The sequence below is a fragment of the Notolepis coatsorum genome (genome assembly GCF_963971535.1).
Source record: "Notolepis coatsorum genome assembly, chromosome: 12".
Lineage (NCBI taxonomy): Eukaryota > Metazoa > Chordata > Actinopteri > Aulopiformes > Paralepididae > Notolepis > Notolepis coatsorum.
In genome coordinates this window covers 84,418,183-84,434,243 of record NC_140176.1, presented here as the reverse complement: position 1 = coordinate 84,434,243, position 16,061 = coordinate 84,418,183, and the positions used below count along the sequence as shown (strand labels likewise).

General features: G+C 43.4%; 1 protein-coding gene across 1 annotated transcript in view; it reads left to right on the top strand.

Annotated features, from left to right (window-relative positions):
- Window positions 1-15,252: 15,252 nt before the first annotated feature.
- The window catches only part of LOC311237944 (piezo-type mechanosensitive ion channel component 2-like), a gene marked incomplete at its 5' end in the record, with an annotated part of 174,602 nt that continues 173,793 nt past the window's right edge, over window positions 15,253-16,061 (top strand). Inside the window, one exon of the mRNA XM_084325919.1 lies at window positions 15,253-15,312. Coding sequence (XP_084182045.1) covers window positions 15,253-15,312 — 60 coding nt within the window. The remainder of the gene's footprint in view (window positions 15,313-16,061) is intronic.

The window sequence follows — 16,061 nt, the reverse complement described above, 5'->3', positions numbered from 1 at the left end:
AGTTTGTATCGAACACGGTAAAAAAAAACGCTGAAACTCACCCCAGTCTCCTCGTGGCCGTTGGGCGATGAGCGTGGAGCAAACATATTCCTATTATGGGATGTTGAAATATGCGATCCATCTCCAGGTTGTATAATAGTATATACGTCCAAATCATGTTGTTTATCGAGTTATTGGTAACGGATTGCTATCCATTGTGTCTAGCTTGAGTCCCGGGACCTATAGCGAGTGATCGGACTGAATTGGGATGAGCACCAGTTTCCGGTTTCCGGTTTGGGCGATCCGCCGATCGGCCACCAGATGGCGCTCTTGAACCGTTGGAGAGTTGAGAGGGGATCAACAGTAGATCTCAAGTCTCCGCGGGAGAAATATCATTGCGATCACAGATTTTTTAAATATTGATCTCAATGACGTGTTACGGCGTCATTGGCAGAATTAGCATGGCGGGGAATGACGAGTTTAGGCGTCCTTGGCAGAGAAAGTGTTAATATCTTTCATATTTGATGCAGAAATTATTACAAAAATCTTGTCCGGCCACCACATTTCAACAAACAACTGCATTTTCAACCACTTTACTGACAAGCTAGCAGGAAACTTAGAGGGTATGGGATATATGGTGGAGAGCTTTGTGGTGTGGAGTGACAGCAACCACCCCAACGCGAGTTATAGGCCTGACGCATATGATAGATTATCGATTGGCGTTTCTTTCCTATACACGCTATATTAAAAAATTCAAATGTATATGATCGGTATACATTATGCTTCATCATGTCATGCATAAAGGAAAGGGGGGGGGGGGGTCGTTTATAATTCCTTGATTGTCAGTAGCGTCTTTTTTTAGTATGGGTTGATACGTTGATCAGATGGATGGCAGTGAAATAAATAAACAATCGGGCTGAAAATAACATTAGATTCCTCTTACCGTTCGCCGATGAGACCGGAGGAAAAATATTCCAATTATTTGACGTCGATCTGCTAGATCCATTTCCCGTTTGTATGACGCAATAAACGCCGAAATCATATTGATTATTGTTTCGAAAGCGATCCCAATGCACTCGATTGTGTATCTAGACCCACGTTACAATATATCTCTGGCGGAGGAATTTCCCTGATGCACCGAGCTCTACTTCTGGTTTAGCGTGGAGTGTAACTCGCCCGAAATCCACCAGGCGGCGGTATTGAGGCGTTGCAATATCAGAACAGGGTCCAGCTGCATCCCCGGAGGGAGGCTGGATGAATTATGAATGCCATAGCGAAAAAATTAAATATTGATCCAAAAAACTAGTTCCCTCGTTGTTGGCGCACAACGCATGGAGGGCAATAACGAGTTTACTCGTTGTTGGCGTCCAAAGTGTTAATGTAATCTTATAATTTATACAAGCTCATACACAGTTTGTATCATTTCTCTGTACATAATTATCATACATACATATCAGCTCTACCTGCGCTATCTCTTCACTCGCTTCAACCCGTCTCTCAGATCGGTCTCTCTCTCTTTCTCTCTCTCTCTCTCTCTCTCTCTCTCTCTCTCTCTCTCTCTCTCTCTCTTGGGCCGTTCCGACCTACTCCAGCAAACATGCAAGCAAAGTCATACATTTATATGAATATTATATTTTATATATTATGTGTGCTTCTCACAGTGTCTAAAATGATTATTATGTGGTCATGTCAGCTTTTGCTCAATAATGATTTGGAACGGTAATCTACCGGTAAGTACATTTATAAAAAAAAAAAGAAAAGAAAAGAAAAATGGGACCCACTCCTGACTTCGACTCCATTTAATCCCACCTCACCGAATGACCGTGTGTCCCCCTCTCTCTCCCTCTCTTCTCCTACCTCTCCTTCTCTGCTTTATTTTCTCCTCTCCCTCTCTTCTTCTACCCCTCCTTCTCTGTTTCCTTTTCTCCTCTCCATCTCTCTGTATTTTATTTTATTTAATGTATTATTATTTTGAAACCGATTTTATATTTTATTTTACTTTATTGTATCTATTAATATTATTATTTCAATGTCTGTTTTATATGTAAAAATAAAATAAAAAGTTCCAATAAAAATATCAATGAAAAAAATAATAATGATTTGGAACGTGCGTGTCTAGGCTCAAACCCTAAATGTTTTGGGTACAGAACTCTAATACAGGGCTGTCAAAATTAGTGACATAGCTATTAACCAGTAGAACCGGAACATGACACAATGAGCCTGAAACAGCTAAATATCTGCCTTCTCTATCAGAAATAACTGTGGAAGATTTTAATTAAATTGACTTGCGAACCAATATGGCGACTCCTCTGGCTTTAGAATTTAAATCGTGTGAGTGAAACATTTCAGCCACCCAGGGGCATTTCAGTCTGACCTGATCCTTGTTAGGCATGTAGGTCTCCTGTAAAAACACCAGGTCAGCCTTGAGATGCTTCAGATGTGCAAACACCCCGACCTCTTGACAGCCAGGGCATCCCAGACCTTTGATGTTCCAGCTGACAGATCACACAGGAGAGTTGTTACCTAGATTAAGAGAGTTAGTGGCCATCATGGTAGTGCTTGAAAATGACGAGGAATGAGAGGCCCCCCTCGCTTGAAAGAGAGGAAGAGAGAAAAAGAGAAAAAGGAAAGGAGGAAAGAGAAGAGGAAGAAGCAAACAACATGAATGAATAACAAATGAATAGCGAAAACATGAATCCACACAGACCCCCCCCCTCCCCCACAATGAAATAATGAAACAACAAAAAAGAGGGACCCTCCTTTTAGCCATTATCCACACTGATTGAGAGTCAAAATAACAGCTTTACCCATTTTTCAGATGACCTACTTGTCCAGCGTTTTTATGTACGTCTCTGCGTCTGTTGGTGTCTTGAACTCTTTCTGAACGCCGTTGTAGGATACTTTGAGACAGCGGGGGAACACCAGACCAAAACATAGGCCTGGTAGTTTAATTTCATACAATTGGCGTTTTACATATTTGAAAGCTGCTCTGGTGCGTGCCGTCTTTGCCGTGTCGTCGGGGAACATTGAAATTGGTCATATCTTGAATCTTGATCCGCTGCAGTGTTCTGCCTTGCTTCAGAATGTCAACACAGTGTTTGTGGTAGTGTAAGCGGACAACTATAGGGCCGGGGAGGCACATTTTGTCTTGGTTTAGGTTTCAACGTGCGGTGCCAGTGGTCCAAGAGGGGTTCTTTTTGTAGCTTAAAAGTGGTCATTAGTGCAGCAACCGCCTCAGTGGACGATGAGGCTGCCGAGTCATCAAAAACAATCTTCTCTCTTATGTAAGTGTTATCATCAGTTTGATAACAGCCTGTGTTTGTAAACGTTAAAAATAAACTAAAAAAGCCTCCAGCACGCCAAACTTTCCTGCTGTCGCCCTGACATACGGGGACTCTATCATATACAGTACGTAATATATGGCATATAGCCTATGTCTATTCTGATGACATTATTAACCCCTTAAGCTTACCCCACATTTAGCATAAAAAGCCTGACGATTGCATACCCTGTGTGTGTGTGTGTGTGTGTGTGTGTGTGTGTGTGTGTGTGTGTGTGTGTGTGTGTGTGTGTGTGTGTGAGACAGACAGACAGACAGAGAGAGAGGGACCGAGACAGAGAGAGAGAACTGCGTTTACATAGCACTTTCATCCTAATCACTTTACAATTTGTTCCACACATTCACTCAACGACGGCAGAGGCAACCATGCAAGGTGCCAATCTGCTCATCAGGAGCAGTTAAGTGTTAAGTGCCTTGCTCAAGGACATGCTGTTGATAGAAGCCGTAATTGAACCGGGAACCTTCAGATTACCAGGCGACTGCTCTACCTACTGAGCCACTGTCTAACCCTAACCTTCAGATGACCAGATGACCAGCTCTACCTACAGAGCCACTGTCTAACCCTAACCTTCAGATTACCAGATGACCAGCTCTACCTACAGAGCCACTATCTAACCCTAACCTTCAGATTACCAGATGACCAGCTCTACCTACAGAGCCACTGTCTAACCCTAACCTTCAGATGACCAGACGGCCACTCTTACGACTGAGCCACTGTCCAAGCCACTTCAATCTTCTTTGAGTTAGAACTTAATATCCATTGACCTGAACCAAAGCATTTTGATCTCATTAATCGTGACACACTCTGGATCATAGAGGATGTCCTCAAAAGCTTCTTAACATCATCAAGTAATTTCATGAAAACCATCTTGGAAAAGTCAACTACAGCAATGGGACATCAGAGCCTTTCAATATTAGACGTGGTGTTCAGCAAGGTAGTGTTGATACAGTTGGTGCTCATCTAATAACCTGGACTGTAGTATAACATCACCTACTGCACCTGTTTTGATGGCAGTTTATTCAATCAAAACCGTCTGAAATCAATAACTTAGTGTATGCAGATGGTGCTGCCTTTGTCATTAGTATTTTACTACTAAAATATTTTACTCATAGTTTATGACAATAATTATAATAATAAAGATAATAAGTCGTTTAGTTAGCTTTTAGTTAATTGAGTTTTAGTTAAGATAAGATAAGATAGCAAGAGACAAGAAATCATGTCTCTAAAACTGTTTGTAATATTATTATTACCATTATCATCAGTCATCATTATTATTATTATTATTATTATTATTATTATTATTATTATTATTATTATTATTATTATTATTATTATTATTATTATTATTATTATTATTATTATTATTATTTAATATTATTATTATTAATAATAATAATAATAATAATAATAATAATAATAATAATAATAATAATAATAATAATAATAATAATAATAATAATAATAATAATAATAATAATAATAATACATATAGCTGCAAGCGGCGGTTAGTAGGGTCCAAGCATTGGGTAGATGGGGAATTAAACCTATGTATAATATCATGTCAATATTCATGCACAGGAAGGCTGTTTCAGTACACGTTTTTTTGCACAAGTGCGCTCCCTCATGATCATATACCTTCACTCAATATGTCTACTGAATATCATAATGATTGTATAAAATATTGATGACTTGTGGCTAATTATGTGCAAAGAAATGCACTTCGTCAAAGTTCAAGAAGTTTGTCAGTTTACGGCGGCCTTACTGTTTATCCGATTTGGCTTCTTTATATTAGGTTGGTTCCCCGTGGCTCGGTATCCTTTATATTAGGTTGGTTCCCAGAGGCTCGGTATCCTTTATATTAGGTTGGTTCCCCGAGGCTCTGTATCCCATTTGGTGAGGATTGGGCCAACATTTTAAAAAAAACTGTTTTTCATAACAATAGAAATGGAGGGCAAACAGTATGGCAGACATGGGTCCCAGTGGCAGTGTGTGAGAGACAATGGATCAGGAAATAGGTGAGAGGAAATAACATCTAACACACTCAGAGACACACACACACACACACAGATGTTTAGTGGTGGAGGAAACACAATAACTCAGTGAAGAGGCGGAGAGAGAGAGAGAGAGAGAGAGAGAGAGAGAGAGAGAGAGAGAGAAACAGAGAGAGAAGCAGAAACAGCTTTGTCGACTTTTCCTGCTCTTGACCTTCAAACTATGTGTGTGGACTACTATAGTCTCATTGTTCTGGTTTGAAGTTTCATTCATTTCAAATAAACCACAGATGTACACACGGAGCTATTTACGTTACATTCACATCTAGTCATTTAGATTGCATACTGAAAAGTAAATTGCACGCTATTCGGGAACCATTTGTAGCAACTGCACAAGTCTGGCCTCTTTTGAAAGGAAACACTCTGAGTGCTATTGTCATAGAGTTTAGAGGTTTGAACACACTGAAATAATAACTTTTTTTTATTTTGCAGATGCCTGCGGATCTATCTACTCTTTAGTTATTAGCTGGAAACACTGCTGGGGCCTGAAGTCTTACCTAGAACATGTCCAAAGTTGATAACAATATTAATATTTATTTGTTTACACATCTCTATGTAATGGTATGTTTAGGCGCTTTTCCAAAAAGTAGTGAGATGAGTCAACCCTACCTCAGTGCCCTCTCCCCCTCCCCCACGATTCTCTTGTCACATACACCACCCCCACCCCTTCTGACCCCCTTCTCACACAACAACAGATCAGCGCAACAACAGATTAGCGCAATTTGCATTATCTTGCGTACGGTATGCTTTCACCACTTCTTGGTCTCAGGAAAACCAACTCAAGTAAGATGTCATTCTTTTCAGAATTTCATTGGCCACACAAAAGGTAAATTATCAGCGTCAGAAGTTATTTGTCCCGTCATTGAGAGGCGAAACCGGAGGTGGTAACTTTTTCGGAACTGATGCTCGTTGGCTGTTTGGTCTTATAACCGAAGATTGGACGCACGTAATGGGTCAAGCGGTGTGTCAATCAAACGGCGGCAATAAGCCCAAACCGTTCTGGTTGATCCCCTGAAACCCCAAATTAGGAATAACACTGCTTGACATCGACAGTAAAGTGCGTTGCGACGTTTGCGGACCTTCAGAACTTTAAGTGAATTATCTGATGCTTTTATCCAAAGCAACCTACAGTTGCAGTCATTTGACATTCATAACTTATGATGATGAAGTTAAGACAACCTTTCTCTAGGGGCTTTTGAAAATGTAGGGGAGCAGCCGAGATAAATCGCTGATTGAAGCACAACTTTACAAAAATTATTACTAATATTTCCCAAACGAAGATACAAGATCATCATGAAATATTATTTCACAAGAATTAACCTCTGGGCGGCTAGGTGGCGCAGTGGGCAAGGCGCTCGCCACCAACGCAGGAGATTCTGGGTTCGAGCCCAGCTCTCTGCGTTGCTACCAGCTTGGCTGATCGTTCATACTAATACAATTGGCAGTATTAGGGGGTGGGAAGCTGGTGGGTGGGGATCGGACGTTGTGGACAGCGACTCCTACAGGTCGGTTGGTGCGCCTGCGCAGTAGAATCAGGAAGCAACGAGGGCGGCCTGTCCCTCCCGCGTGATTACATATGCACGCTGCATTTCTCGGAGACGCTCTCTGATTGGCCGACGCCTGTTTCTACACTGGTTAAGTTTAGGCACTCTTCGAAGTTGGTTAAGGTTAGAGTTTGTCTTAGAGCGTGACGGCAAGTTCTTTCGGCGGTTAAGCTTAGGCACTCTTTCGAAGTTGGTTAAGGTTAGAGTTTGTCTTAGAGCATGGCGATAGAACGCCAGGTAGTTTGCAGGCTGTTTGGCGAGGAAATGGGCAAAGACACAGCTCGTCACGGATTGGGCAAACGCGTCAGTGGCCAATCAGAGAGCGTCAGTCAGTGCCAATCAGAGAGCGTCTCCGAGAAATGCGGCGTGCATATGTAATCACGCGTCCCTCCCACGCAGACCCTCGCCGCTGAGAGATCGTGCTGTGCAGGTGAAAATATGCGACGGCTGCCTCCTCGAGTACCGGAGGGGACACGTGATGCAAGGCTTCGTCCACATTGCAGCCGGCTTGTGGGAGGCATGGCCTAACAACGTTCGAGACAGGGGAGGGTAGAATTGGACAATACGAAATTGGGGACGGGAGAAAAATAGAAAAATGGGGAGAAAAGGTAGATAAAAAAAAAGAAAACTAAACTCTAAACTCTTTAACCGCCACGCTGTTTTCCCATCTCTACTCAATGGCGCCAGCGTTATTGACCATTTTAGCGATGTTTGCGGACCCATCGTGTGTTCTGTATTATAGCTATGGAGACAATAGTATGGCTCATTTGACAGGCATTGTTTATAGTCCAACACTGACTAACCAGTTCATTTGTACATACTTTAGTTTGTGTGCTATTCCATGCTAAACATCGCCCCTTTCCAAAATAATCCAGTCTTTTTTCCTAGATCGCAAGATATGACGTGTTATATGCATTATGCCCAAATCGTTCGGGTTGCTTGCCTGAAACTCCAAATATTTCCAAATCAAAGGTATATACCATATATATATGTGTCTTCACAAAATCATCAAGGGGGGGGGGGGTCGTTTTACCTCGACCATAATTACCAAAAGCATGTTTTAGGTCCGGTAAAATACGACACTGTGATCGGTACAAAAGCATGTTTTAGGTAAAAAAAATACCAGCAGGTTACCTAAAATAGACCTTACCTCAGTCAGAAGGTACTCCATAATGAATAAATCCCAGTCGTCCCATCGCGATCACAATTACTTGTGTATATTGGGCATGCCTATCATACGGGAAACAATAGTTTTGAGGCATCAAATCTCAGACCGATTGCTATGTCCTGATCCACTTTGAGGGGGAAGCAGCCGGAGGTAACCCAGTATACTGGAAGACAACTGATATCCCCAGTTCAAAAGGTAGGCGATACTGCCACCTGGCGGGATTCGATCGCCATTGCAATTTTAACATAGGCAGCTGTGCCAGGGAGACACAGGCAGCTCAGAGCGAGTGTTTAGAATGGGGATCAAAGGAAAAATATCAAAGGATCTAAAAACGAGAAAACTCGTTTTTGGCACCCACTGAGTTAAGCATCGGACGGCCGTCACGCACTCGCGCGCACGTCGCGGCACTTTGCCCTCGTCTGTCGGCTCCGGGCTGCGTTTTCGCCGATCAACATGACAGTTGAATTTGGCACCTTTCTATCGTCACCACACTCAACCTATTGCGTGATTCCATTCTCGAGTCGACAGCCCGGAGCCGACAGACGAGAGCAAAGTGCTGCGACGTGCGGGCGAGTGCCGTCCGATACTTAACCTCTTAAGCCCGAGTGGTCCGGTACCGGTACGAGAATGACATCACGCCATAAATCCATCTCTACAGAATGTATGAATTAATGTTGCGTTTTTTTCTCCAAATGTAGCCAAGATTAAAGACCCTAACCCTGTCAAAACAGCAGTCAAAGTGTATATTTTCAGCACTACGTTTGTTTATCAATGATTTTAAGTGTTATTAGTGAAATATTAGTTTATAGAAATCTCAGGGCATCGAGTCGGAAAAAGGCCAGGATTGATGCAAGGATTTGGCACAACCTAACTTGAGTGTAGTCTTTTGAGAGAAGAGACCCAGGGCTTTCGATGGGCTTTCGAATAAAAAATAAAACTACACTTCCCAGCTCACACCAGCCCCTGTCAATCATCTGACTTCTTTTTCAGTTTTTTCCCTCTTTATTTTTGGGATCATATCTCACGTGTGGAACAAACCTGAACAGTTAGCAAAAAATGGCATTGCAATCTGATGAAAAATGGCGGAGAATTTTACATTATAAAAAAAGTAACTGTACTTACAGTAGATTTAATTCACGGTTTTTGCTGCACGCCTGGTGATACTAAATCCAGATTGAACTCTGCCATTGGAAAGGGGAGATTTGGCCCGATCCATAGACGTGCGACTTGGCCATAATAAGGTAATTTATATACCTGATATTCTATATTCTATAATCATATTTCAAATTGCATGTGTCCGGATGGCAGAATTCAATACTGTATCTACAAAACCTTCTGTTTAATCATCTGCCCTTTATTTCGCTTATGATGATCTCAAGAAGGTGCTGAATGAGCTCAGTGGCAATTTATCACGTCGTCTGGTCAATGTTAGCGTGGTGTTATTCACCATCAAAGATGAAAGAAAAAATCAAATGTATATTCTCCTTTGTTCATTACAATTTACTCAAGCATAATGACAGACACAATATATCTGACACTGGGAATACATTCCCTGAGGTCCATAGATGTCCCTAGATACCAAGAACATGCAGATGGACCTTGTAGAAGTGGAGCAATCTTCCTTTTACTTAGGTATGTATTTCTAGGGCGAATTTTCTGAAAATATGGCTAGGGGCTGTGATAAATGATTTAAGTTGGTTGTTTACCAATGACTCCAGAATTTTAGCTAGACAGGAGATTGGTCTATAATTATTTAGGTCACCGTCTTTATGCAAGGGGGTCACATGGGCCGTTTTCCAGGCAACAGGAACCAGACCTGTTAGTAATGAAAGATTAAATATGTGTTATTTTCTCTGAAACCAATGGTGCAGCCAGTTTGATGAAAAAAGGATCCAATCCAATCCCATCCTCTCCAGTTGATTTTCTGGTATCAATGGTTTGAAGTGCTTCAAGAACACAAGGGTTGTAAATGAAACTGAAAATCTGCACAGGGAATGTACAGGGCCCCTCCACCAGATGCATTATCCCCCAGGGCTTTTTCATGATGCTGTCCACCACGTGGCCCTACTGAGTAGGAGCTGGTTACTAGTTCTAAGTAATAATCAACTTTAGCCGTTCACACAGATGCTGTAGTCTACAATGTAAAAAAGAAAACTGTAAAAAAAACGGTAAATGTCTGGAGCAATGGTTACCAAATACTTACTGTCAAATTACAGTAAAATCAAATACATTTACAGATTACAACCTTTATTTAATGGTTAATATTTTGATAAAAGGTAATTTACTGTATATTTATGGCATTTACACTTAAAGTAGAAAAACAAAAGTAATCTGTAAAATAATACAGTGAATTTCCTGTGTGAAAACATAATATTTTTTTTACAGTGTACATTTATTTCTGAGCCGTCTAAATGTTGCCCAGTGTGATTGCTCACCAGAGCGTCTTGGCAAGTGACCCGGCTCTATCTCTCTCCTTAACTCATTGACTGCCATAAGCTTTCGCCATCTTTACTAAATGGCGCCAGCGTTATTGACAATTTTAGCGATATTTGTAGACCCATCGTGTGTTCTGTATTATAGCTATGGAGACAATAGTATGGCTCATTTGACAGGCATTGTTCATAGTCCATTACTGACTAATTAGTTCATTTCTACACACTGTAGTTTGTTACGTGCTACACGCTAAACATCGCTCCATTTCCAGAATAATCCAGTCTTTTTCCATAGATCGTGAGATATGACACATTATATGCAATAAGCCCAAATCATTCTGGTTGATCGCCTGAAGCTCCAAATACTCCCAAATCAAAGGTATATACCATGTACATATGTGCATTCACAAAATCATCAAGGGGGGGGGGGGGGGGGGGGTCGCTTTAACTCAAAACTGTGATGGCATGTATCCACACCAAGCCATTCCAGTTCAAAGGTAGGCGATACTGCCACCTGGTGATATTTGATCGTCATTGCAATTCCAATGTAGGCATATGAATCAGAGACACCTAGATGGCTCCGGCTGACAGTATAGAATGGAGATTGTTATGGTTTGTAAACAACCCCAACAGCACGACACAGACAGGTAGTTCAGAGTTAGCTAAAAACTATGGGCGTATTTATTTACAAACAGAAACGAGCCAAAAAACTACGTAAAAGCATTCGGGGGGAATGTCCTTCAGCAGAGTGGGCTCTGCGGCTCTGCCCAGAGCAGAGTTGGCTCTGTGGCTCTGCGGCTCTGCAGCTTATTGAATATCCACTCGGGGAGGAACAGAAAAACGGAGAATGTCATTAATAGAACGTAGGGATTACGAGGCAGTCCAGTAACAAAGCAGAGTCCAGTACCAAAACAAAGCGACACTTCTTCAGTGTTTAAGGAACACACAAAAAACAGAATGAAGGTCTTGAGTCCGGGAAAAAATTAGGAAATCAGAGCATCAAAAAATAGACTTCCAAAAACTCACCAAGGCAAAGTGTAATACGAGGCACGGGTCCACGGAGGCAGAGAGAGGTAACAACAGCGACTTCCAAGGGCGTACTGGAGAAACAACACAAGAGGAACAAGCACTAGCTGGTGGTGAGCAAAACGACCCGACACTGAATGTTCAGAAACCCGTGTATAAAAGGGCTCCCCTCGAGCTGATTGGAAACTCCTTTCAGATGCGTGATGGTAATTGGTACCTGGAAGCGTGCAGTACTGGGCCAGCCCTCACAGTAAAAGGGAAATATCAAAGGACCAAAACCAGAGAAATCGAAATCTCTGGTTATGGCGTTCAACGCATGGCGAGATAACCCGACTTTTCTCGGGTTTGGCAGAGAAAGAGTTAAGCAAGGCAGATAATTCAGGTGTGGTTTTATTCTGTAAGTATCCAACATGATTCTAGTATCATCAACATAGTAAGTGTCCAACATGATTTTAGTATAATTTGGTAGTGTGTCTTGAGATTTGTCACATAAACCAAGTACTGTACACACACACACACACACAAACACACACACACACACACTCACACACACACACATACGAATACTGTCTCTCCCTCTTTCTGTCTCACTCTGTTTTTTCACTGGTCTGCTGCCAATTAAAAGTTTACTAACCACATCAAAGGGAGTGTGTGTGTGTATCTGTGTGTGTGTTGTGTGTGGGTGGGTGTATCTGTGTGTGTGTGTGTATCTGTGTGTGTGGATGGAGGGCCATGCAGGCTAGACAGAGAGACTACTGTCTGAAGCACCACTGCTGTTTCACACACACACACACACACACACACACACACACACACACACACACTCACACACACACACACACACACACACACACACACACACACACACACTCATGCACACACACACACATACGCAATGTGACAGTAGTCAGTATGTACAGTAGACGTTTTAACTTGACGACGTCAACATTCTAAATGGATACACAAGTTTATTTCCTGTTGCTGTATTTGCTAATATCAATAGTCGACAGGAAATACATGTGGGTCCAAACTGTTCCCTAGCAACACAAGTCCTGTGAAAGCATCTATAGGCTGCAGAAGCACCGCCCACTGGCTCAACAGCCCCTATACATTGTATGGAGACCGGACGGTATTTAAAGGAACACGCTTTTTTTTTTTAAACAGGGCTTTTGAGTTAAGTCAGCTGGGTGGCGCAGTGGTCTAAGCGCTCGTCACCAACGCGCGAGACACCGGTATCGAATCCGGCTGTCAGTGTTGCCTCCGGCTTGGGCCTGCCGTCATACTGACTCAATTGGCAGAGTCAGCAGGGTGGTAATCTGGTCGTTGTAAACAGCGACTCCTACAGGTCGGTCGGGGCGCCTGCACAGCAAGGACAGGAGATGGCGAGGGTAGTGTGAGCCTCCCACACGTTACACCTCGCCAATGAGAGTCCGCGCTGGCAGGTGAAAAGAAGTGGCTGGCTGACTCCGCATGTATCGGAGGGGACATGCGATAGATTCTTCAACCCTCCCTACGACCGACCAGTGGGGGGCACATGCGAGCAACGATCAAGACAGGGGAGGGGGGAATTGGCACGACTAAATTGGGATGGGAGAAAAACAGAAAAAGAAGGAGAAAAAGTGGATTAAAAAAAACAGGGCTTTTGAGGTGATGAAATCACTGTGCCCAGGCAGCAGTGGTTCGTCTCTGCTTAGAAAACGAAAATGTCGGGGGCTCCAGTAGCTCACCGCATATCTCTGCGCTATTTTCTGCATCGGGGAAAACCGTGCTGCATCACGGATCTGGTGGACTCGAGTTCGATTCCCGGACCCGCCGTCATTTACCAGAATGTCTTCCCCTGAACTATATCCCGTTTCACCCTGTATCTGTCGGTCATGCTTGACCAGAAAAGCGATAAACGCTAAAAAATAAAGTAAAAAAAAAACGTAAATGTCTAATTATTTTTATTTCTCCACGTGGTAAATACACAGGTCACAACATGTTTACAGGAAAGTTTTGGAGTTGTATTTGGAGTGTATTTCGTGACTGTTGGGAACTAGCCTACACTGGCACACCTACTTCCAGTGAATGATGCTAAGCTAGGCTAACGATGTGGCTGTTCCCTAAGCCTAATGCAATGCATGCACAGAGAATAAAATGGTATGTATCTGCTTGTCTAACTCCAGGGTAGATTGCAAATAAGCTAATTTCCCAAAAAGTTGGCGTGTTCCTTTAAACCAGTGCTTCTCAAACTTTTTCTGTCAGGCCCCCCTTTGGCGGACCAAAATATCTTGGGCCCCCCCTCCCCCCAACAAAATAGTCATGAAATGGGCCATGTTTAAATTTATTGAAATAACACCAATATCGTGACCTTTCAAATTGACAACACCTTCCCTCGCGAGAGCCACCTTGCCTCGCTGTGAAACAGCACTGCAGAATGGTTAGCTCCCATCTCCTCACACAGCGCAGAGAACAGGCGCGCTTTCAGGGCTCGGGTTTTGATGAAATTTACCACGTTTATAACTTCTGTCAAAACCTCATTCAGCTCAGGGCTAAGCTGTCTTGACGCTGGCGCCTCTGTGAATTTACAGTGCGTCCATTGCGCGTTTGGCGAGACCCCCTTGATGAGCGCCTGTAGCCCCCTCCTTTTCCCTGCCATGGCCTGCGCACCGTCAGAGCAAAAGCCCACACAGTTCTCCCATTTCAGTCCATGTTCTGTCAGGTAACTGTCAATAATTTTGAAGAGCTCATCAGCTGTCGCTCTGTTTTTAACATATTTGCAAAACAGCAGATCTTCACTCAGTGACTGGGAATTTACAAAGCGAACATAGGAAATAAGCAAACAGTCTTTATTGCTGTCAGTCTTTGACAAGGCAACACGCATGTCATCCTCAAGGCTCAACTTGGCCCTATATTTTGTTTTCAGAGCTGTCATGGATGAAAAGCCAGCTTCACACAGATATGTGGTGCTGAATGGTATCAACACCTTAACTGCTGCATCATGAGATACTTGGTACTCAGCACCACACTCTGAAACTAGCGCTCCAGGTGGTATCAGATGAGATTTCAATGAGTTCTTCCAAGAGTTTGGATGGAGATGTGTCAGGAAGCTTTGTCTCAATGTTGTCTGTAAAGTTTTTTTTTATCGAGAGTAACTTGGTGATCCTTTTCTGTGTTTTATTAAATAATGATTTTCAGATTTTGAGAAATGGTCAAACTTATCCAAATATGGTATTTTCATGGAGAACAGTGCAGCTGCAACAGATAGCACTTTAGTGCAAATGTTCTGTAATCCAAATTTTTTTCCCACTTTGAGAAACACTGCTTTAAACAATAAAACATTGAATCAGCTTGAACACAAGTTCAGAGAGAAATCTGTCTTCACGTATCTGAACATACTCAGTTAGTTTGAAGCAGACAATGTTAATGGTATCTCTATCTCTCTCACTCTCCTCTGTCTGTCTCACTTTCTCTGTCTCTCTCTATGTTTCTCTTTCTCTCTCTCACTCTCTGTTTATGATGCAGACAGTGTTAGTGGTCTAATGTTCTTTCTCTCCTATCTCTGTGTCTCTGTCTCACTCTCTGCCTCTCTCTCTCTCTCTGCCCCTCTCTCTCTCACTCTCTCTCTCTCTCTCTCTCTCTCTCTCTCTGTCTCTGTCTCTGTCTCTGTCTCTCAGTCTGTCAGGTGCAGACAGTGTTAGTGGTCTGAGGTTGTTCCTTCCTGATGTTGGGATGTTAGCAGCCGGTCTGACCAGCTGGACTCTGTGTGTCCGTCTGGGGCCCCGCCCACAGGTAAAACACACACACACACACACACACACACACACACACACACACACACACACACACACACACACACGCACACAAATTGGTCACTGCTGCCTGCCCCCCCCCCCCATCTCCGTCTGCTGCAGAGAGTCAAGTCGGGAGTAAGGGTTGGTACACTGCGTACCATGGACGAAACCTCCCGGAGAAGAGCAGGGCTGTCCCCCCCCCCCCCCCATCCCTACACCCAACTCCCTCTCCCACGCAAGTGCTGGAGGGGTGCCAAAGTGACTGTCTCATGAAGGGCGGTCAGGTGGCGTAGCGGAGATTGCGCTCGTCACTAACACAGGAGATGCTGGGTTCGAGCCCAGCTCTCGGCGTTGCCACCAGCTGGGCTGGTCGTTCATACTAATACAATTGGCAGTATTAGGGGGTGGGAAGCTGGTGGGTGGAAATCTGGCGTTGTGGACAGCGACGCCTACAGGTCAGGTCTCGGCGCTTGCTCAGCGGGGCAGGACTTGGTGGAGATAGCGTGCCCTCCCACGAGTTACACTTCACCTATGAGAGTCCTCCCTGCTAAGTGAAAAGACGTCACTGGCAGTCGCCACATGTATCGGAGGAAGCGTGCGGTCGGCTTCGGGACGCCCTTGTACCGACTTGTAGGAGAACATGCATACAGCAGCCAGGTAGGGGAGGGGGGGAATTGGCACGGCGACTAAATTGGACGGGGAGAAAAACAGAAAAATCTGAGAAAGAGAAAGAAAAGTGACTGTCTC